This window comes from Anopheles maculipalpis, chromosome 3RL, assembly GCF_943734695.1.
Source record: "Anopheles maculipalpis chromosome 3RL, idAnoMacuDA_375_x, whole genome shotgun sequence".
NCBI classification, from domain to species: domain Eukaryota; kingdom Metazoa; phylum Arthropoda; class Insecta; order Diptera; family Culicidae; genus Anopheles; species Anopheles maculipalpis.
Window position 1 is genome coordinate 14729325 of NC_064872.1, and position 24183 is coordinate 14753507.

The 24183-nt window shown below is 43.2% G+C and overlaps 2 protein-coding genes across 4 annotated transcripts in view; both read left to right on the forward strand.

Moving 5' to 3' along the window:
• LOC126565285 (uncharacterized) overlaps nt 1-24183 on the forward strand; it is a 433172-nt gene that overhangs the window by 256964 nt on the left and 152025 nt on the right. The gene's annotated exons all lie outside the window — the stretch shown is intronic.
• LOC126564856 (phosphatidylcholine:ceramide cholinephosphotransferase 1-like) lies at nt 830-23368 on the forward strand. 3 transcript variants are annotated; one of them, XM_050221978.1, is made up of 4 exons: nt 830-906; nt 21471-22173; nt 22242-22420; nt 23119-23368. In XM_050221978.1, exons 1-4 carry the CDS (start codon nt 841-843, stop codon nt 23278-23280), a joined length of 1110 nt encoding a protein of 369 aa, XP_050077935.1. In that variant the 5' UTR covers nt 830-840; the 3' UTR covers nt 23281-23368. The 3 variants fall into 3 exon arrangements, with proteins under 3 accessions (XP_050077935.1, XP_050077933.1, XP_050077934.1); XM_050221976.1 differs by lacking the exon at nt 830-906 and adding an exon at nt 11933-12057; XM_050221977.1 differs by lacking the exon at nt 830-906 and adding an exon at nt 18682-18838 and having other exon boundaries at nt 21475-22173.

Below are 24183 nucleotides of genomic sequence, written 5' to 3' on the forward strand. Positions count from 1 at the left end.
CCCCATCCCCAAGGCTGATACTTCCTCCCCACATTACTATTTCAACCCTTTCCAACAATACGAGCAACCGTTTCGCGATTACGTTACGCCCATAGGCGCCGATGACGTACTCAGCACGCGTTCGGAACGCAACGGCTGTTCCAGTGCACGCGGTCGTTGTTTACGTTCAGTCAAAATCGAATAGTAGCTGGCACCGGTTGTGGGCAGCCGAAGTGTGTGCTGCAATTTTGTTGCATTTCTTATTCGCGCCATTCAGCGTGTGTTTTTGTGTGTCGATAGTAGAACCATATTGCAGAAAGGTTTGAGTGTAAGAAATCGATTTGTTTTTTTGTAGTGTTTTTGTGTGTACTACCTATTATGCCTTGCGAAATAATCGAATCATTCTGTTGCGGGTATGTGTTTTCCTGTTGTTAAACAGTCATTGTGCTGTTTAGTGAAGGTTCGCAGAGTTTGTTGTTCAGCTAACAAATAAAACAAGCCATACGGTACATGCTGCAAAGTGTTCTATAATAAGCGTTAATATGAATCATACTTGTCGCCCGTAAAATAGTCGTCCATCGCCGTCGAGAAAAAAAAGAGTTGCGTTTGAGCCAAAAAATAACAAGTGCTTACACGTAGCGAATGTGCTCGGAGCAGTGCCGGTTCGTTTGTGTGTATTGTTTGTCTGCACAGGTGTCGCGTCATCCCTGTCCCTAAGGAAAAGAAAGCTTGTCTAAAAGGTGTCTAGAGAGATTCGTTAGCGAAGCTGAACCAATTTTGGAGAATATATTAAAGTCTAAAACAGTTAAAGACGCAATAAACACGTGGAACACAAAACTCAAGCAGTTATTAGTCATCACAATGGAAATTAACACCAGAGGAAGTAATAAGAACAGTTCAGTGCTGGATGTTGCAACGGTCGTAATGGTAAGTTCCTAAATCAATGTGATTTATTATTTTACTAATTTTATATGTTGTCTCGAAGGTGCAATAGGTGTGGTTGGTTTGAAGGCTCTTTTGATTATGGCGTTGCAAAACACCACAAATTGAGCACACCTTGATAAGCAGTAAACCCAGACGGTAGTGCACTTGTATGATGAAAGAGTTTAATGGGTACATTTTTTTTCGTCGTTAATTTTGCAAGCAGTATTAGCCTACAGTTGCAGCTAACCAGCATTTGTAACATAATGCTGCTGTTTTGCAATTTTTGTAATACATCAAACGATGTTGAAATAGCCAATTGAAGGTTGCTTTACCTTCCAATGCACTTATACATATAGCCAGACGTGACCTAGACGGTTTTTAAGCCAAGAAGAATAAAGATAATGTCTTAATGACACTTACCAGATCATCGCTGGATCATCGCTCCAAAGAATCGGTACGGATTCGAAAACGCCACACTATTTGGCACTTTGGTGTCCACGTAAAGTTCAAATACCATTTACCAAATGTAACATTAACAAGAAGCTATTAGCCTAATTCCCTTAATGTCCTCGCAGCACTCACTGCATTCGAATCCCTTCCTCACTGCATTCGAAAAAATTTGCTGTCTAATTTTGCGGAGATGCTATTAATAGCGCACAATAGCTCAACTTTAATCCAGTTCCAAACACCGGAAAGGACACATAACCAATTCTAAATTGACTACTGCCCCTTTTAAACCTGTCATGGTTTCCGATTGTGTGTGGGGGGTTTTTTATTCGCTTATTCGCTTCCTTGAAATACTTCGTCATAACATCCGCAGAATGTCATATGTTCGTACATAACAAGGCAAAGCTATGAATGAATAATCCCATTCCTGCCATACAAATAAGAGAGAACTGGTCAGGAACTTGTGGGTGATGGTGAGGAGGGACAAGAACGCAAATTGTCTCCTACGTTTGACTTCGGCAAACAGTTTCCCGAACGATGGGACTATTTTTAAATTTCATTCATAAACATGCTGAAACTGTTATGGAGGAGGAGGGTGTGTAGGACCGGCACAACACTAGCGGGAATCACAGGAAAAAATGTAAACGAAACATTACGACAGCTGAGCCGAAGAAGCTAATAAAAAGGTACACAAATAAAAACAGATTTGATTGTAGGAATTGAATGGGAAATGGAAAATGGAAATGAGGCTCAAAATAGTACATCGTCACAACGAACAGATGATATTGGACTCCATTTAAAGTAGTGCGTTAATGATGCCAGTTCGTCTTGAAATCCTCTAAAAATTTGAAAATGTTTGAACAATTTCACACCCTCAATTCGTCCGTTCGAATCGCTCGATCGTCTTGACCTCTGGAATCTTTCCCTCCGGTATCTACACGGTGAAGGCCATATGGCGCGCACGCGGGCGGATGTTTTTCGTTGATCAACAATCCACATGGGCGTGTGAGGCATTTTTCCACCACCACCGTAACCCTGGCTGGCCACACCGAAAGAGGCGTTATAAATGATACATAAAGTTATTGCAAAAGACTTTTTCACCACGCGGCCAGTGCGTTGATCTTGAGATTTTCTTTTTCCTTCATGTGTGTATGTGTGTGAGCGTTTTGTAGGAAAATCATTTTATGCGCGTTGTGTTCGATCGTTTCGTTTGGCATTTGCTTTGAATTCAAAAATTGCACCACCAAACGCGCTTGCACGATCGATGGAAATATTAGGACAATTTGTTTGTGGCCGTTTTTTCAGTTTCAACATGTTTTTTCTATACTAATTTGGTAACGGAACTAGCTTGTCGTCCGTTTATGTATTATTTATGGGACTGGGACATAAAGTAAATTAAATCAGTGCCATTCTCTTACAAATTAACGTTTCATAGGAAGTTGAAATGATTTATACACGAGGATCTTCTAAATACAGTCCAGTGGCAGACGGCGAAGATCGATTTAGTGGCCAAAAATTTAGCTTTTGAGAAGCCAGAAAGATCGAATTATTGAAGTAAATCATGTTGCTTCTTTTTCATAGAATTCTCCACTGATAATTGATATGTGTGGTTGTGATACAAACGATCTTTGTGGTACTAAGTAAGACAAGGCTTCCACTCTCTTCCGCTGTCTTAGGCTAGAAAATCTGATCTTTAATCTATAAGATCAAGGATAGTGATCCCGATCAACTATCCACAGAAACCCCTGCCCTGTCGTGTGACGTTCGCTGCCGCTGTTAACGTTGAAATTATCAGATTCCCTTGGTTTATAAAACAGTTACAGATTGAATAAAATCAATCGTTTAAACGAACGTTTAAAATTTTGTTGGACAACAAACTATTGTTTGTCCTATACTATGGCATCATCACAACACATCAAAGGTCTTCCGAATTCCAGGAAAATGTGATAATCCACATCGTCACTTCGCCTGTCCTGATCCGTCATCTCGAATGTTGGCGTGATGCATGCTTTTAGCTGATGATTTAACTGCTCTCCCGCACAGAGATCAGCTAATGAATCATGCGACCGATTGGCAAAGGGAGAACACACCTTCCCGCCGAGCGCAATGAATCATCCCCCAAGACGCCCATACGCTACTGGGTGGGGAAAAGCGCCACTGCCATTATCGTAAGCCTCCGTAAGGCATTTGTGTGTAATTCCTTTGGCGGAAATGATAACACTGACTTGTGCGGGCTGGGCTACTACTACGAAAGTTTGTTCCATCTTATCGACACATTTCTTCGTAAATTTGGTTTAATTCTTTTTTTTTGCCACTATCTTAGCTACTTCTGTGACGTGCTCTCGTGTAGAGCATGTGAGATTATGTTCGTTATCTGTGTGTTTAGTGTTTCTGTGTGCAATAGAGTAAGGTCAGTGAATGGCGTAATCACTGGGTTTTTTTCTTCTTCGTGTTATCAAATTGTAGATTGATTCGTGAGAGTAATAATTCATTTAAAAACTTATTAAATAAAAGTAACAATAAAGCTCTCAAATCAAAGGAACATATTTTAAGCCTAAATCGCGCATCACTCCTCCCATACGATCGCGCTTATTTTTTTCCCCTCTCGGCTTTTTTTTTTCGGAACATCCCATACTGTTGGAAAGCGCAACGAAGAGGAACATTTTCACGGCGGAAACAAAACGGGACCGTAAAAAAAAACGAAGTAACCAAAACAAAAAAACCCTAAAATAACCTTCCGCCTAGATATTGAGCAAAGCGCCGTTAAACTGTGCCGTGGACCATATCTTCAACCTTATTTCATTACCTTTCCTCCCTCAAAAAGCCATTAACCGCGGCATAAAGGTCAACTCTGCACCACCGAGTGCTTCAGGTGCAACGGTATAATAGGGTCGAAGAATGTGTGTTCCCATTTTATTTTAGCTTTCGTAGAACTTGTAAAAGTAGATGGCAAAAGACGTCATATTTATTGAGTGGTTTATACGATATACTTACAGTCTATCGCTATGGACAGGACTGACTGCCCAGCTGTGGGTAAATTTAAGTTAAGAAAAGCTAGAAAAAAAAGAGAAGAGATGCTAAAAACAAACGATTATTTAGTCAAAATAGATAGGAAGATATTCTGCAAAGGTGTCGTAGGTATGTTTGCAGAGATCTTCTTCTTCTTCTTGGCCTGGTCGCACGTCGCTTAGACATTGCCAGGTCTCCAATCAGTTTCCAGGAAACTCGCTCTAGAGCTGCAGTCCTCCATTCACGACTGCATCTGATCTCCGACAGGTTAGACTCCACTTGATCCAGCCAACGAGCTCGCTGGGCTCCTCTACGCCTCGTGCGGAACGAGTACGACCAAGAACGTGTACCGTCTTGTTAAGGCAAGTCAGCCATGGGCACCAAACGTATCCTTCCGGCTTTGATTACCGTCAGGATATCAGCTCAGCTAGCTCGTGGTTCATTCTCCTTCGCCACACGCCCTGCTCGCACACACCGCCAAAGATAGTCCTTAGCACCCGCCTCGTACCCGTAGAGGGCTACCGGACGTATCAAAGTGCGGTAAATCGTGCATTTCGTGTGTTGTTGGAGTCTTCTGGATCGCATGAGTTTGTGGAGTCCTTAGTAGGTACGATTCCCCTGAATAATTCGCTTTCGGATTAGGCTGCTTACGTTGTTGTCCGAAGTTACGATCGTACCAGAACATCAAGTAGCAGAACTCCTCTACCACCTCGAGATCGTCGCCGTCAACTGATACTCTGTTTCCGAATCGGGCTCTATCACGGTCAGAGCCTCCGACAAGGGGTTGAGGGTTGTCCGTCCGATGATGTCGATGTCATCCGCGAAGCCAAGGAATTGGAGAGATCGGGTGAAAATCGTGCCCCGGATGTCGAAGCTCCCGCTTCGCATGACAACCTCCAGAGCGATGATGAACAACAAACAAAGAGTCCTTCACCTTGCCTCAGGTTTCGGTGAGCTCAGTCTCGGTGAGATTCTAACGATTCCGACAGCATGCTCGAAACTCTCACCTTGCACTGAACCCCTTCCATAGTGACCTTTAGCAACCGTACCAGTTTCCCAGGGAATCCGTACTGCTGCATGGCGCTCCATAGTTCGGTCCGATCTATGGTATAGTTGGCCGCCTTGAAGTCAATGAACAGGTGGTGCGTAGGGATCTGGTGCTCCCGGCATTTTCGGAGGATCTGCCGTAGAGCAAAGATTTCGTCAGTTGTCGATTTGCCTCCAACAAATCCAGCTTGGTAGGTAGGGATGGCGGGGGTACCTTGTCATCGTCATGCTGGCTGTGCGCCTGTTGACTAACTCTCGCTCGTCCGACAGAATATTTCCTTCCTCGCTGCGGCACATAGCGATCATGGGAGTAAAACCGGCCCGTTTGCAGACATCATACGGAAAAATTTGTGGTGCCGAATATTGAAACATCCACAAAACTTTTAAACCAAGCTGAAAAGTAACAAAAATGCTCATTCCCCAACAGACCTTGTAGTTGAAGGAGCCTCTTAGTCCATAGAACGTCACCTATCAAAAAGAATTCGTAGTCGAAAGAGGCCTCGTATATATGTACCTTAACGTGTCTTGTTGTCCATTGTACTTCAAGCAAGTTTCCTGATGTCTGGAGACTGCTGCCGATGGACTCCTCAATTAACTAAAATTATGCTCCTATTTTCAAGAAAATATTACGTAAAATTATGGACTAACTAAACTAAACTATAACTAAATTTCTAGCCTCCTTGTAGCGATTGAAGAAAAGAGACTAAAATATGGTTTATTATACCGTCTTTTTATGCTCTAGAATGGACGACATGGAAAAGACATATGCGTACCATTAGGACGTCACGCTAGAATTCTTAATGACCGTCCTGTAAATCATACACATTTGGAGAAATTGTAATTTCTTCATTTTTGGTAAGGTGTAGTCGGTGTTTGTCACATTAATGGCACTTACCCAACGCTGTTATCACGCGTCAATCCGGCGAGAATGTTCCAAAGAAACCACTCTTGTCGAGTCGTCTTCCAAAGTCGCCTTTTGTTCCTTCTGGAAGGATCTAATTGTACAAGGTGTGTCCAGTTGTCCACGGTTGGTTCACTGATGATGTACGATAATCGGGTTTTTTGTGGAATCTTGGCACCATGACATAGTGTCATTAATGGGATGAATTAGATATTGAGAAGTAGAAATTAATTTCAAATTCTATAGCCTTAACTAGCTAAGCGTTTGTCGCGAAATTCATTTCAATCTATCTATTCGGAGCTGCTAGAATTGTTATCACAAAATTTAATTTCCAATACTATTTCTACGGATGGAACATCAATTTACGGAATGATCTTTTGCCCGTAAGCGGTTACTTCTGTATTTGCTGATGTTCACCCCCATGGACAGCAATCTTCCGAAATGTCACAATATATTATTTTTTTATCACCATCAATCATGAAGCACGCAGTGGCCACGCCGACTGGGTGGAACAGTTCCAAATTGGATACGCCAATATGTCTGCGGCTCCGTGTGTGTATGTGTGTGTGTGTTCCCCACAGGGAAGGATCAGAATGTTATCCGCATAAGTATAGGCTCGCGAAAGGGTATACATTGCAAGGGCTTGCCTGGTCAATGGGCCATCGTGCTGGTACAACAGCAAATGGAAAACCTGTAGAGCTGACGTTCGTGTGTGGTTGTGTGTTGTTGACCACGATTGACCGGACCAGAATTACGAGGCGGAAAAACGGATATCGAAAGGATTGCATGATTGTGCGCGGCGCGGTCCACAACCAACCAGCGAATTAGGTCAAGGAAGAAAAAGACCACACAAAGAAGCTCACGGAAGGGACACCACAATTATTTAGTCTGCGAGCCATACACCAATTCGAACACTCCCAGGATGAACGAAAAAAAAAGAAAGGGAAGCCAACCGGATATTCCGTGCGTGACGGTAATGGTGGATGTCCTTTCCGTTCTTTTTTTTTTTTTCCTTGTCCATATTTCTAACGGTGTCATTTGTTTTTTTTTTTTTTTGTTCGTACGCAATATGCGATTTTCTTTTGCAGTTCCCTCCTTCGGGAAAGTGTGTGGAAAGCGGCAGGCGCGTGTGCCGCTTTCCCGCTCAAATAGGTGCCAATCTGTACTGGAAGGTTTTAATCCTTCGAACGATGGTTTCACTTCCTGCTGTTGCAACGGCAAACTGCCCAGCTCATTGCACAGGACGTCGGGTGGCTTCCGGTTGTCGTGGCTAATTGATTGAAATTAGTGATTGTTTTCCTTTCATTCGTTCTTGTGTTTTCCGCTGTTTAAAGCGACAGTGCGGATCAAATAGCTTCATAGTTTTTTTTTTTAAATAAAGTAGACGTTTGGAAGTTCTTAAATTATGAGATAACCTTTTATTAATATTTTTTTGCTTTGTTTCGTAAGAACGGCCTGGCCGTATTGCTTGACGTAGCATGGTAAGTCAGTCCTCATTACGGGGGGGGGGGGGGGGGGGGGCTGGTCTGGATGGGATTTGAACCCCGGTCCTGACGTTTGAAGACATGGCGCCGATGTCGCCTACACCACATCACTGGCGGCTCGCCCCTGAGATAACCTTTTATTTGAACTTTTAAATAATATTATTCAAAATAATTCCTGTCTCCGATAGATCAGGCTTGTTTCTGGTCTGTCGCATTTCTATGGCACACATTCGATCGTACCAAAGTGATTTAGCGAGCGTTTAGTAAATTCACAGACAATGAGTCACCAATGTCGTACGATCAGCATTATTCGTGACGTATGGAAAAATTCCGCTTCGCCCAGGGTTTGACACCTTTGGTGAGTATTTTTTTTTTCCAGTTCTAGGTCTAGTTCGTGTTACAATACTTAACTTTAAGTAAAATCAATCCAACCAAACTTGCATTACAATCAATCCAGCTGAAAGCTGATTACACAGTCATGAGACCAACTTACGTGAGAGTGTGAGGTTTCAATTTTCAATTACCAATGTTCTGTGGCCCCATTTTCCCCCGATCTTCGTCGCTAGAATCAGCTGATGCATAATTTATCTGCCAATAGTGTAGGGGGTTCTACTATATACAGGCTTGGATTTTCACATTACAAAACTCACTTTCCCGACAGGCAGGCAATATGGAAAAGGGAAGCTTCTTCCTTCCACAAACCATTTTCCGGTTGTTTCATGTGTGCTGCTGTCCCTGCCGTGGAATGTGTGCTGGTATTAGCCAGCTGCTTACTCATCGAATGCTGGTGTTATCGAGCGTAATGCTGCGTAGGAATGGAACTTGAAGGCTAGAAAAGTGAACATCGTCCAATGATTGAAACGTAATTGGATTTCACCCGTGCCTTTTGTCTGATGTTTCGAGAAGTGTATGGAACTAGTTCAATGCCATGTTTCCGTTGGGGATTGTTACATCAGCAATAAAATACGCTTTAGTGCTTTTGTTGATTTATTATTTCAGACAAAAAATGTTTGTCAAGTTGCGATAAAAAATAAACATTGAAAAAGCGATTCGTTTTAATTTCTACACAACACGCCGCACTGCACGAAGGAATTCAGCATTAATTTTCTTCACGTATGCATAAGCCAGATCGCATTCCTCAACCCCGAACCCCGAACTATGCATGCACTCACCATCTCAAGAGGTGCATTCAAAGACGCCCGTTGCAACGCTTCCGCGATCGGCAGCCAGCTCTCAACTGCACGCTCACACACGCTCTCTTGGCGTTTTCCTTTCGTTTCGACCGTCGCCGTGCCTGTTCCGTTCACCGGATTAGCTGACGCATCTATAACGAAATAGAAAAATTGTTTTACAACGCCACCAATACCATCACATCTGATGGTTTGCAACAAAACACCGGAAATCGGTCGCCGGGCGAGAAACTCTCGAAAGATCGCCGTGGAACAGCAGCGCCGCGCGCATTGTCTGGGAATGGGAGAGAAAGTTGGAAAAATGCTACGCAACAACAACATCAAACAAACCTGTTGGTGTGATATGCGAGAGGGAACAGGAGAAGTATTACGGTAATAATAAGACGGGTGAAGCTAAATGGGGTGTTTAAATTGCTTTCATCTCCCTAGTAATACGTTTAGTTTCCAGTTTAGTTTTTTAAAAGTTGTTTTATTGTAAGAATAAAGCCAAAAGATATAATTCCGGCAACTCAAAAATGCAACAGAGTAAAAAAGATACAAAAATGCGGTTCAGTTTGTTTACAAATGCAGCTTTCAAGGGTGTCAAACTTTTTTGGAATAATCGGCTTTGCTTTATAGAAAACTGGAAAAAAATAGTTGATTTTTGGACTTCTGAGTCTTCAAGAGCTAATCAAAAGCCCATCAACGAAAGTTGTCCGTTTGGGGTAATATAGGAAGAGTAATTTTATCATCGATAAGATTAAGCCATTAATTTAACAAAAGAATAAATTCTCCTGAAACGTTTTGTCTTCTAGGGAAAAAGTTCAAGGTTTCGGGTAATAACAAGAATCTTAAAGCGATATTTTATTTTATAAACAATAATAATATTTTACTTTGTCAGGTAAATTGTGCAACTTAAAAATGCAACATTAAAACAAAGCTCTCTCGGTACTGAGTTCGATGCTTTTCGAAGCTAAAGAATCCCAACAAGTGTCCGATCGTACCATGAAGTTGTGGACCGGTAATAAAAAGGGCCGCGAGGGCTGCATCTGGACGGTTCCGTTGCCTCTCACGAGTGCCGTGAGTATTGTTGGCGCGATGTAACGGACACACAGACGCAATCCGTGACGAACAAGCGTGAGTGAAAAAATAGTCCCAAGGGAACATGGGGCAAAATTACACCCAGAGTAAAAACGTGTCATAAAAATAGCACTCAGCGTGCGATTAAATGGCACTTTTCTCAAGTAAAGAGATCGGTGCCAATCAATCATGTCCTTTTCTTCATTGAAATTGAGATTTTAATTACTTGAGATTGCAAAAATAATATTATTCTTTGAGGTAATACAGCTCAAATGTAACTCCCTTGATATTACAGGAAAAGAAAAGAATTTTTAAATAAATATGGCGAATCAGGCGGGTGATCGCTGTTATAAATGCTCGAGCAATATTGTTAAACAAAGCCAATACGATGCAATATATTCTACCGTTTAGATCGGTCCTTACGCATGCCCAAATGTATACCAAACAATCAGGATAACAGCAATGTAATTTTTAAAAAATCATAAAATTATATCTTTTAGTTCTTCCACCTGTCTTATCTACCTCTTAGATCATAATACCCCATTCTGCCATGTAAAGAACGGACCAATCTAGTAGTTATTTGTTGTTTCAATTAATTTATTTTATGAACCTTCAATTCTCACTCAAAGCGGCATCCTAGTTTAACGGTTGAACTCAAATGAGTGTAGAGCGAGTGTTTCGTGCCCTCTGCTCCCTTAGCAGTTGTAAAGCGTACAGCCTGCCCGTACGCAGCAGCGATTGTTTGGTTACCGCGGCGTATTACTTGAAGGTTGTTCTTCGAACTCGTCGAATCGCCGGCATAATATCGCGGCATTTCTACGCTACCGTCGATCTACAGACCAGCGCGATCGCGTACGTGTTTTTCCATCCAACTGTGCTGCTTGGTTGTGCGTGTGCGATGGCAAATAGCGAGCGCCTTTAAGCCAGAGCGAGAATGGTGATTGTTTGAATCTTTTAATTTGGAGTACAGCAACCGTTTCTTCTCGAATGGGGGATGCGTGAGCATTGTGTTGCATCTACCGCTTTGTTGTGTCTGCGATACAGTCAATCAATAATAGGAGCAGAGCAGACGGTTCAGTACCGTTCCCGTTGGCCGTGCCTGTAGGAGGGTGAATTCGACTTCTTCCTCCCATTGGAAAAGGTGATACACAGTACAGTGGGTAAGAGTGAGCGAGTGATAAGAAAACAACAGCAGTGACTAGTTGTGGAGAAGTTTTGTGAGGTAAAAGGGCATCCCCGTACGCGCCTGTATTCCAGTAGTACAGCAACGATCGTGCGAAGGGTGCATACGACCCTAAGGAGCGCATTTCTCCCAAGCTGTGAGCAGCGTGCAATGAACTTCTCCGGCCGATGTTTGGTGCAGGAATCTTGAACCCGTAAAGACCGACCGACCTGCAGCCAGATACACGCGGTACGCATCATAATTGGCCCGGAAGAAGTTAAAAACGAGGGCGTTCGCTGTAACCTCGTGACAGCAAACGGTCGTTGTGGCCACAATGTTGCTACGATAACCGTGATCGTGCGTGCTTTAGTATCGTGTCCGTCAAGTGCAGCGTAAAGAAGTAAGAAGAGTCAAAAAGAAAAAAAGAGGGTCGGAATATCCATTTCGGCGTTCAAGGCAAGAGACGCACGCTTTTTTCGAAAAGGGTCGTCTTCCGCGTTCCCTTGCGATAGCCGTTTGATGCGTGTGTTTGTCAGTGTGTATGAGAAGAAAAAAAGGTTCCATTTCGAGGATAGAACTCTGTGAGAGGTTACCAGTCGAAAATTGTCTAACGCTGAACGACCTTAGAAAAGCAAGAGGGATAAGAAGGGTTGCATATTCGATCCGTTCGGTTCGTTCTGTCAGCTGTAACACAAACTGGTGTGTTTTGTGAGTGTACCGTCATTTACGTCTGCTTCCTTCTTCGCGACGATGTCGTACTACGCACCGAAAGCAAAGCCGGGAGGAGGCACCTTGAGGGCCGTGTACGAGAAACTATACAGCAACTGTTCAACATTCCGCAAGCTGCACTATGAAGTAAGTAGTGGGGAGGGAGTGGGAAAGTGTCAGACTACTACCGGTCCATGTGACGCAAGGTACCGGCACACCAAGCCGTTCTATTTCTCGACTATTCCATTCAGACCGGAGCCCTTTCGGACTTAGGTTCTTCGAACGCAGCGTTGACGTACTTCAGGCGAATGATCAACTCGAACGATACGCACCGATCAGCATGATCTGATCGCGCTAGTTAGTGGACTGAAACTACCGGCGCTCTTTAGAATGAAGTACGGTAGGGACATCCCAAAAATAAACCCCAACCGAATGTTTCGAAAGCATACACAGTGATTCGTTCGAAAAGCAGCATAAATAAACACTCTTTGCCCGCCACCAACCCACTTACAGTTGGTAGAGTGGACCCGAGTGGACCTGGTGGGCGTATGTTTTCCCTAACAACCAAGAATCCGAGAGGATCGTTCGTTTATGGGTCAAAATAGAACGAAGTGTAGGTATCGCGGCGACGCACGTTTGTTTGCTTTATATTATATTGTGGAAAATTACGCCGCCAAAAATTATGTCAATCCGTCTGAGCTGATGCCCGGGACGGGTAGTAAGGGGGTGAATGGGGAGTTTTGAGTTTTGTGTTATAGGCGCCAAGTCTCCAAGGGTACTGACGACGCATATTTTCCATGGTGGCCGTTTCACTTTGTGGTAGTTGTGTAGTAGAATGGCAGGTAAATGTAGTAACCAATCATCCGGAGTTGTCCGGCCAGGAAGCCACACAAATCGAACTGCAAACCGTACCGTACGAAATCGATGTGGCGCGTTATGTTGGTTCAGTTTTTGAAAATCTGTCCAACCAAAACACTTGAACAACAGGGATTTTCCTGTTCGCTGTAGAAATACTCAAGCACAAGACAGCTGTTTTTGTTTTTTCGGACACCGTTCGGTTTCCACATGAACAAACATTCAGGCCATGCTGATTCATGCTTCGGTACAAAGTTCTAGAAATGTGTTACTTGCTGCACTGCGAAAGGAAAAGTAATGTGAAACCATTACGAATGCACCTTCTTTTTGCTCTTTGCGGTTAACCAGCAACAGTCGACGCTTTTTGAGTCGATGCGACGCAGCAACAACGACGTTTTTTTTTTGGTGCGTGAGTTCTGTTTTAATTTATTTACTTATTCTGCTTCATCATGATGTGTTTCTGTAGATTTAATTTATACAAACAATTTGCTTTTTAAATGGTCCTCAGTGGGAATTCTTTGCATGATTAATTATGAGTACTTCCTTAAGCTTATTTATTGATAAATGGCTAATGACAGATTCAAACTGTTGCTAAACGCCAGCCAAACAGTGAGGATACTATCTTGCACTGATGCTGGAATAGGATTGCACTCTCATTAACGGATTAATCAGCACTTTGTTGTCAAACAAGTGAAGGTACAATCGTACCAAGGCATCAGAACTACGTTACCCCCTCGAGATCGTCACCAACAAATAAATAAACTGTGGACATAGCCTGCGGCATGCATGTACTTAGCCTTCGTCGCATTAATCCTCAATTTGATAGACCTTATAGTTAGTTCTCTTAGGGATTGTAAGTCTTAGGATGGGATCCAGAATCGACCGAAGTTTCACCTTTGCCATCCCTATAGATATCGGATTCAGGAAAAATCTTCACCGGCCAACTCGAGTCCGCGGTTAAATACTTCTCCTGGCTCCAGTCCAGTCCAGGAAAAAGGTTACCACTCCGACCTGAGCGAAGCTGGAGATGCCCGGCCAGCCCTGAGATTGGGTAGAAGTTTCCTCCTTTCCGCACTGCAGTAGTGCTTGGCTGATCCGTCGGAAGAATTAGAGAGAATCGTCCCTGATTGAACTCATACTTTTTCTAATTAGTATGGGGAAAAAGTTAAATCTCCGACCTTAGCGAAGCTGTTGACGCCCGAAGTCCGTAGATAGGCAGATCTACTGGTAGAAAATAGTCCTGGTCAAACTAGGAAAATGCTTATCCGATTGATCATAGTAGATCTGACAACGTAGCAAGGACACGAGAGTCCGGGATCGGTCATCAATTGGCGTGATCTACCCACCAATGGATCATGATCTTTGCATCCTTTACAGATGATTCTTGCTTCCGGGTTTGTTCCGGAAAGAAACAGGGATTGATATGAGGCTGTCCGATGTTAGATGCGACCGGGGCTCAAATTCTATACGACCGGATCGACAGCGAGGACTGACTCTACAACAATGTCGTATCTTTGTGTGTCTTTTCTTTGCTTTATCTTTACCTCCAATTAACAAGAAAATTTGTTTGTACTACCGTTCTACTTACCGTTCACTTAATCAGTTTACATGGTGACACCATTGTAGCAATGATTCCAAAAATGTTAAACATCCGTACATGGGAAAAACATTGCCAAGCGAATACATCAAACAAGTAGCAATATGTAACCACCGGACTAAGTGGGAACTGCCTTCAAGAGTTGCACTTGAACCAAGTTAACACAATGCGTTGTTTTCTGCCATCAAGCACCAAGCACTGGAGACCAGGCAACACTATCATGCATTGCGTCCTTGGCTAGTATGATCTCTCCCGTCGTCAATATGATAATCACCGGTGTCGCGATGTTGTGCAACCAAATTCCAGTCAAACGCCGCCCCATTCATGCAGTACTTCTCACACAATGTGGAATGTTCTTAAGTTCCGTTTTCGCCGTTAGAATCGACGATATCCAGCAACACAAGCGCGTATCATTTATTGGTTTGTTTTGCATCAGGGCCAAGGTCTACAAACAGAAGATTTATTTGTAGACATTGAGAGCAAGGAATTGTTACGGGGAATCAATTGAAGCAAATTAATATCGCTGTGGTTGGCAAAACGGATTCAACTGCTGTACGTCACATTTTTCACGCCACATGAAACGCTCGAGTCGAACTTTGTGCTGGTGCGCGACGCTTTGTTGTTTGGTTCGCTGGGCGACCACAACCGATCACACGATCGACGCGCATTTCAAATAACGAAACACTGAATGCGATCGGGGGATGTGACGCTTCGCGATGAATTCTCCGTAGGTGTTGCGGAACCGGTAAGATGGCGGTGGGTTTATAATTATTTATAGAACACCCTTCCCGCATCCCGGGTAGCGCTTCGTATTCTATCGTCGATCGGTCCCTTGGTTTTGGGTAACGGTGTTTACTGATAGCCGTTTAGTAGCTGCACCACCCCACCCAGCAGACTGTGGCGGGCGTTGTTTGCCGTGAGTGACGTTCGGACACACCGATGAGTGCGGAAATTAGCAATTCGTTTGCAGCGAGCGGATCGTTGCGAATATAAATATCGATCGGCGGCACAGATATTGGGTGCTTGGGACCGACAGCTGTTCCGGAGCGATGTGAAGGCCGCCACGAGTTTTGACGCGATTATCAAAGTCTGTGTCTCCATTTGTCAACCTCATCGACGCATGCGAGCCTGAAAGCAAATCACTTAATTCCGCCAGCAAGCAACACATTTCCCGATTGTAGCCGATAGCGATCGACTCGCGGACAATTGAAGTACGGAAAGATGTTGGATTCGGGAGCTGTGTGGGACGGCAGGTGGAATAATTTATTCGTCGATAGATACCGCTTTTAGGTGGCAGGAAGGAAGCGAACGCTGATGCAAATGTGCACAAACCATTAGTCATTGCATTTTTGTAGCCCTATTTTACTGGGTACATTAATGGACACCAAACACTTTGCCAGTTTGGAATGGAAGCGTTTTGTTCGATAGCGCGCCCTTCGTGATCGCGAAATGTGTCAGATTGTTGTAGCTTTTTTTTTTTTCTTTGGAACGTTGACAACAAAACACGGTGCAATATCAAGCAATTGATCAATTTAGACATGAAGCGGATACACCAAGTCCATGTCCTTCGTGTTTGGCCCAGCGGAGCGTCCATCGCAGGTGATAAGTAGTCAAATAGAGCCTAACTATCATCGCACACAAGCCCAGCTGAGTGACAAGTAGTCCACACGGCTATTGTCATTATCGTTTACCACCGTCATATCTCACTTCAAGGGCGCAGTTAAGTGATCAGATTCTGTGCATCATCTAGAAAACGCTCGTTGGCAAGACGCAGCATCACAAGTTTCGGTGCTCGTGCACTAAGTGGACTAGGTACTAGCAAAGCGTAGTGATACAATCTGGAGAAGGCTGAAGATGGATGAGTTGTGCTATTGAGAGGGCTCTAGCTGCTAGTGTCAATCAAACATGAAACGCTACTCGCAATCTTTTTTCAGGGGGGGACTAAAAGAACATTATCTTTATGCTTCTGATGGTGATAAGAAGTCCTATTTTTATTCCACAAGCAAGCAGAAATTGTACGATGACCACACCCATCATTTTTGGCAATACGCAATTGATAGATTAGCAATAACAAAAAAAAAAAGCGTGACGCTTGATTGAATGGAAGAGTTCCCCTATTTGCATTAGCGTTTCAAAGTTCATTCCATCTCGTCGATCGTGAGCGATAGTGAGCCAAGTACCAGTCCATGTACTAGGACAAGCGTTTGAATAATTCAAAGATCGCTTTAGCAGCAGGTTAGGCAGGAAATAGGAACTGGACGCTGCTACACACGGGATGAATTATTTAACCCGGACAATGTTTGAAGCGGTTTCATGCGCTAACGATAAGTCAAATTACTATTCTCCTGGCACCCTTCATAATCAGCCTATTGTCAATTCTGATGAACATTAAGTCGCATACGCTATCATTACCATCAATTAGTTGGGTTTTTTTTCTGTATTCTGCCCGTATCAGCGGATCATTCGTGCGTTCCCCTTTTTGTTTTACTGTCATCTCTGCTAGACCATCACATGTCACGTAAGGTCACGATCTGTAACTTTGGTCACGGGAACATCGTTAGTCGGTATAGTTAAACCAAATACAATGGACAATGATTATTAGTTTGATTTTGACATTTCGATACCTAATACACCCCGAACCCTGATGGGTGGGTTAATGATACTAGCGGTGGCGTTTATCTTTCAATGCGTGCGATAATGTTGGGCCGAGTATTCCCAATTCTATCACTGTATGTTAATGTTCGAAGTCATTTGTTTCGTTCTCGTGGGTCGGTTAGGACTAATCAGCTGAGCTACATTCCTTTCGCAGCCTCAAGCAACTCAAACATCCGGCGCTTGTGTCCTGCAAAGATGTCGAATAAATATTTATCAGCCAATCAAGGTCCAATCGTCTGACGAGTTGTGGATGAGTCAGATACATGAAGTGGGCCGAAGTATGGGGAGAGAAGGCTGGTTTAGCGCGAGTCCAACAATGTCCAACGTGCGAATGCCGTTTGGTTGAGGTTGGTGATAATAATTCTGTTTACTTACAAGCTGTTACTTTGAAGTGGGTCGTTGAGTGGCGTACACAAAGGTGTAAGGCGTTTGTTACCGTAGGAAATAACATTTCCACCAAACAGCGACATTGTGGGAAGGTTTGTCCAAATCTCGGCAATTTCAGAAGGAGTGTATTGTTTACAACCGGGGCAATACGTACGATGTATCGTACGCTCCCTTGTTACACTACCGATTTTTTTTTTTTTTTAGGACACAAGCGTTATCTTTCTGGCAGCAATCGTACGGTGGCTAAAAGCCACAAAAAATGCCATTGCACCGAACCGTTGCGTACCTTTGCTTACTAATTCTCGTACGAAAAACTTCCCTATCCGCGATAACCTCCTCCGTGTTTGACGTGCACCGTCCGGTTAGATGGAAAGCGAGAGATTATTTTATCTAGTTCTGATAATGATGCTATCTACATGTACACGCGCGTCGTGCGAGTACGTACCTTCGCGGAGGTCTCCTGTGACAGCTGCATCAACATTGCGGCAAACGTCAAACCCTCGTTTTTATACACTACTTACTCCCAGACATGTACGTCTGGGTTGTAGATGAGCCGGGACGATGTATAACTGTGGGTGCAGTAGTATGTGCAGTATGTAGCTGGGGATATGATGATTTGTACAAACTTTTGAGTTGCGATAAAGTAAATTAAATAAGACTGGAAGGATAAACAACCATTTCAAGCTGACGTTGCGTTGGGTTGTTTTTTTTTTTATTAGTAAAGATCTCGCTGCGTTGTGTTATTATCTTTGCTTAGGTGATTGAACATGATTATAGTGTTATTTAAAAATGAATTTAAAATGTACTATTTATAAACACCTGTTAAATACTCTAATATAAAATTGTTCTGAAAAACTCCATCCATTTTCCGACACACACTGTAATCAGATAAGGATAAACAGCAACAGAAAAAAAAGTTACTAAGCCGGGAACTCAGCTAACGAGTCACCCAACCAACGCCACGATCGCATTGCTGATTCAACACAATGACGACAGCACCGTTGATGACGATCGCGCCAGACATCCGCGTACACTCATACTGCGGTCCGCTTGTTTAAGCCCGGCAAATACCTCGTAGCACTCGCGCAAGAACCATTTGTGGTAGAACTGTGCAGTGCGTCGGTCGTGTTTTGTGTGTCGGTTGTGTGCAACTGTTTCTAGTAGTCACCACCGGGTGGTGACTGTCGCGACCTCAATCTTGTTTTGTGCCTTTTATTTCCTGCACTCTAGTAAAAAGAAATAGAAACACTGTGTGTGTGTGTGTGTGTCTAGTTTACCGGCAGAAGAACGTTTATGCGGTCTTCATCGGTTGTGTCTTTCCGCTCCGTACAATGAAGGTGATCCTCAAGACGGCATGGCCCTCGACAAAGATCGTACAAAGGCTTTCGTCCACGTACAGTGTGTATCCTTGGAGTTACTTTCCGTGCCAGGCAAGTGGTTTTTTCGGGGTTGATGGGTCGCGTGATGTTCCAAAAAAAAACGAGGTGTTGGGAATCTAGGGGACAAAAACGTTGTGTGTCGGTTGAAATGTGAAACAAGTTGGAATTTGATGGTGATGTGTGTAATGTGTGGATGATAAGGAAAAATGTTATTAGTTCGCGTTACAACTCATGGCCCCCCCGACGTTCCCTAGGGGGTAGACTTCGGACGCCATTCGGTAATCGCATCTTGACTACTGATTATTGCTTTTTGCCGTCCAAATGAGTTGTGTGTACGATCGTGCCTTTGAAGGTGAACACTCTAGAAGTGTCTAGCGCCACACTACTACACACGAAAGCGCAAGTTGAGAAATTGTAATAGGATACCTGTCGGGAGGCTCCTGTAAAGCGTAAGCAAATCTACAGCGAATTTGTGTGGAAACTAGCGATCGTGTTTCAATAACTTTAAACGAACTTCTATCCGTTTTCTTTTTCCGTTGGTTTATTTTTGAATATATGAGTCAAAAACATGTGTGTGTGTGTGTGTGTGTGTGTGTGTGTGTGTGTGTGTGTGTGTGTGTGTGTGTGTGTGTGTGTGTGTGTGTGTGTGTGTGTGTGTGTGTGTGTGTGTGTGTGTGTGTGTGTGTGTGTGTGTACATAAAACAACTCTACTCGCAATCGACTTATCGATCAATTGTCATCAAAGCTTTGCTGGGTGCCAGAAATTACATTATCTTGATAGCGATTGACCATAAAGATACTAGCAGGAATCGGTCTGTGCTGATAAGAAGGGAACATTTTGTTTCTCTGCAAACTGTTGATTACTATGCACCGAACAATGGATGCAGTTTTGCGAAAGGCGTGTTTGAATCGATGAAATTCACAATAAGGCATATCAAATCCTATTTCACTTTCACACTTCTTGTTGACTTAACCGAAACCGAAACCGAATAAATCTTTACATTGGACATTGTTTAGCTGAGAAAGGGTCATTCGAAGATGTTTAGGATTCACCGAGTCGTACCCAGTCGGGAAATTCGATAAATGGACACCTTCCAATAATGTTGGATGGTTTCCGGGATATTTTTTAATCCGTCCTTCAGTTTTTTGTCCGCTTGCTAGTTAACTTTGAATCTCCAATCTCCAATTTTTGTGTGTCATAATGATCTCTGTGCAACCTTTCGTAACATGTATGGCAGATGTGACATCCGTATGATGTACAGTAAAATAAGTATTGCAGGAAAAACTCTACCAATACCCATCCATTCAAACTCATCCATCCAAATTATCTCAAAACAATTTGAAATTCCAAATACACCGTAATTTGGAGAAATGGGCAATAGCAATGCCAATTTGCTGTCCCAAATTTTTTTTAAATCTATTTTTATTTGAGTTTTAAAGGGCCTAAAAACCTAGAGACAGATTCAAGTATATTCGAAGGAAGCCTTCAAAAATCGCCAAGAAATTTGTAGGAAAATATAAAAAAAAACTGTGGAAATGATTCATAAAATTATAGGAAAGTTTCCACAAGTAAAACGAAGTCAACGAAAAAGCTAGTAACGGCAGGTCAAGCCCTCCCGAGGTTGTAACCTCAAAGAAGTCTAAAAAAGACTCTAACTTACCCTGTAAACAACAGATTCCTATTCTGTAGGTACCTGCCTGACTCACAGGCCACGCAAAGAAAAGCTGGTCGTGTGGTGGCAATTGGATTGACGATTTGAAACATAGATGTCATTCGGATTCAGACCTGGAAAAGGCCGTTAAAATCGACAGGATAAGGATCAGTAGGATTTAGCAGAAGGCGATAACATTAATGCAGCTGTTGTGAAGGACGACGATAAAGCAAAGCTATTTGAAATATGCGATATCTTGTCGGGGAATTTACTGGCTAATGGTAAGCAGACGCACGCTACGGAAGAGATTAGAAAAAATCGCAAGGATTAGGCAAAATACAGACGATGTTGAATGGTGGCGGGAATTTACGTTTCCCAACAATCAAGGCGAACACTGTGATTCATTCAAATAAGTCATCGGCACAGAGAAGATGTTTGTATAAAAATAATTATTTTTAATTTTTTATTTTCAAGTATGACTGGGATTGCTTGGGAAATTAATTACGCATTTTACTTAAGAACGATCGTCTAGGAAACAGTTTTTACAAGGTTGTTTCTTGTAATATTCTCATTCAACGGTTGTTCCTCCTCTATCGCGATCGTTATCTCCATTTAACCACTGCAAACAGGAACAACAAACAAACAAAACCTTGCTTTGATGCTTTTAAAAACCCCTCCCGAAATAGCTAGCTTTATGATCTGTTTTGCTTTTCCTTCATAAATAGCAGCGAAATATCTTCCACAAGACAAACTCATGTAAAGCTCTATGTAAGGGGGCGTCGGACATTTAAAAGCTATCCAAGAGTGTAAGAACAGGTCGATCCTATTCTTCATTATTTTATGGCATGACGATAGCTAAGAAGAAACGTGTGTGCGCCCAAAGATAAGATAGTTGTGGACATGGAAAGTGCATTTCCTGTGCCATATTTTTTTTGCGAACGGTGCAGTTTCCCTGGAACACAGGAAAAAAAACTCATCACAACTAAGTTACATTTAAATTTAACGTTCTATGCTTTCGTTGTACTTTTCCTACAGGAAGTGCCTGACTCATACGACTACAACAACCCAAATGTCACCTGCCATCCGTCCGGCTATACACACCCGGGTTCGCCATATCACCAGCAAAATCAACCACCACCCTCCGACACCGGCAGTCCCTCGAGCGATGCGGTTATGATCAAGATCGACACTCCGTCACCGCTACGGGACGATCAACAGCGCTACCCGAAGGAAATAGGCAAAACGTTACTGGCGCTAGTATTTCTGGCACTTAACTTTTTCCTCGCCACCGTATCGCTTTCCCTCGTGCACGATCGGGTACCGGATCGGGATACGCACGAACCACTGCCGGATGCATTCCTGGACCGGGTGCAGGCCCAGGATTGGGCGCTTGATGTAAGCGAAATACTGATCATGGTGGTGGTGAACTCGTGCGTACTGCTGATCACCTTCCACAAGCATCGGTTCATCGTGATGCGGCGCGTTTTCCTGCTCCTCTCCGTTCTCTACATGATGCGGTCGGTTACGATGTACGTCACGGTGCTGCCGGTGTCTAGCCGGACGTACTACTGCAGCCCAAAGTCAAACGCAAGCAGTGCGGGCGTTATCGTGAAACGAGCGTTTCAGCTAATCTCCGGCATGGGTCTGTCGATCAACGGCAAACAGATCTACTGCGGTGATTACATCTACAGTGGCCATACGGTAACGCTTGTGCTGGGCTATTTAGTGATATCCGAATGTAAGTTACAGTGGTGCGTTGTATGCGTTTAGCGATGGGAGCTAATAGCTTTGTACGTTCTCACACAGATTCACCGAAACGCTTCTGGCCGATACATTGGATCTACTGGTTGGCCAGTTTGACTGGTGTGGTGATGGTGCTGGTTGCGCACGGGCATTATACGGTCGATGTACTAATAGCGTACTACGCTACGACGCGACTTTTCTGGACGTACCACACACTTGCCAACAATAGCTTACTGTTGAAGGTATGTACAAAAGGAAATACGAAAAAAAAATATTTATTTTTGCCAAATATAGGGTATTTTGAAGGATTGTTTCGACGATTTCTCATTTGAATCCTTCCAACTAGTAGCTCCCAGTAGGCCTCCCAGTACCTCCACGATCAAGGAGGGCGAAGATCTACCTCATGAGGACGAAGAGCTAATTCGTGAGGGCGAAGAGGTTTCTCGTGAGGGCATACAGCTTGAAGAGTGCGAAGATTTACTTCGTGAGGGAGAAGAGCTCCAAGATTGCGAAGAGATACCTTGTGAGAGGGCGTAGAGCTTGAAGAATGCGAAGAACTACCTCATAAGGACGAAGAGCTATCACTTTATTGATGTGATGCCTCTCGTTAGCTCTCGAGGTCACTACTTTCATCAATTACTTAAATATTTCCTATTTAGATTAGAAATATGAAAACAAATATTAGACATCCAAGCTTTATTGGATTCGTCGGATCAGATTTTAAAATAAATCCAAAAATTTCAGAGAAACCTTTTCGATGAATTCTAACCTAATTTGGAATTTTGGCACCAAATTTTGAGACGGATTCTAAAATATTTGAAAACTCCAAAAAGAACCAAGAAAAAACGTCAAAACCATATGGATATCCTATATAAAACAGGCGTATGTCTTCAAAACTTCATACAGTAGAAGTTACTCAACGCTTGGTTCTTTTTTTCAGCAAAATGGTAACAACTACATCGGCCGAGAATGGTGGTACTTCGGTTTCCGGTACTTTGAGCGCAACGTGCGCGGCCCCATCCCGCTCCAGTACGACTGCCCACTGTCCCTACCGGCGTCCTGGACGAAGAAGTCGCCCAAGCTGCCGGGACGCGAAAGTTGATACCATCATCATCATCACCGTTGGTTGCTGATCGTCGACACATCGTACCTCATCGTGTTTGACGGGCCCACCCACCAGAGGAAGGATTAAGCGTAAAGTGTTGCGTATATGTAGCTGTGGGTCCTCCTGAACCTCCGTGCCTAAGTGCAAGCGTGCTTCAACCGTTCTGGAAGATTCCCATGCAAGAACTAATCAAGTTCCTAGTGCAGCGTAATACAAACAAGACAATGGGGCACAATCAGTTCCAGCGTGATACGGAAAATGTCTCCTCTCACTGAGAAACTGACTTTTTATGGCCACGATCAGTTGAAGTAGTACAGAAGGAAAGATGAAAAAACAAGACTTTAAACACCATAAAATAAGGTATAACTTAGCTGTAGACATTCGTTAGGAATCTGTACAGTCTCTTGTTGTGACGCATACTTTTGAATAAGCCTTTTGATTATTCAAAATTTATTGTAAAGTGCCACAAACATGCATGCACCTCTTTCTCCCAAATGTGAGGAGACTTTAGCTGTCGATTCGATGTTGTACATTACCACTTTTTTTTTTTAAATCCAGTCTGCAAATATTTCTCGATCATTGCAAACCCAGTTTTCTACCTAATTCAATTTGCTGTACGGAAGAACGTGTATTACTCGGTAGACAACCGCCAGTCAGATGTAGTTAGATTATTTTAGTTAAGCTTAGAGTAAGAGGGATATGCGTGTTTTCGGGGGTTATATTAGAGAAGGTACGCAGTTTACCACAAGCAAAACGGCAAAAAGAAACGATTGTGATATAACAAATTGCGCCGAGCGCAATGCTAGTGAAAGATGTAAAAGGATGCGTCCGTTCGTTTGGTATTCTTCGTTCGTTATGCTTTTGATTCCTGTACCATAAGGTCATAAGGCGCTTACTGGC

What these genes read in the sequence shown, in the direction of transcription:
- LOC126564856 (XM_050221976.1), top strand. Translation starts at nt 11,953, where the DNA reads ATGTCGTACTACGCACCGAAAGCAAAGCCGGGAGGAGGCACCTTGAGG. An exon ending in TCCGCAAGCTGCACTATGAA is followed by an intron (nt 12,058 to 21,470) that starts GTAAGTAGTGGG and finishes CTTTTCCTACAG; the next exon opens with GAAGTGCCTGACTCATACGA. An exon ending in CTATTTAGTGATATCCGAAT is followed by an intron (nt 22,174 to 22,241) that starts GTAAGTTACAGT and finishes GTTCTCACACAG; the next exon opens with ATTCACCGAAACGCTTCTGG.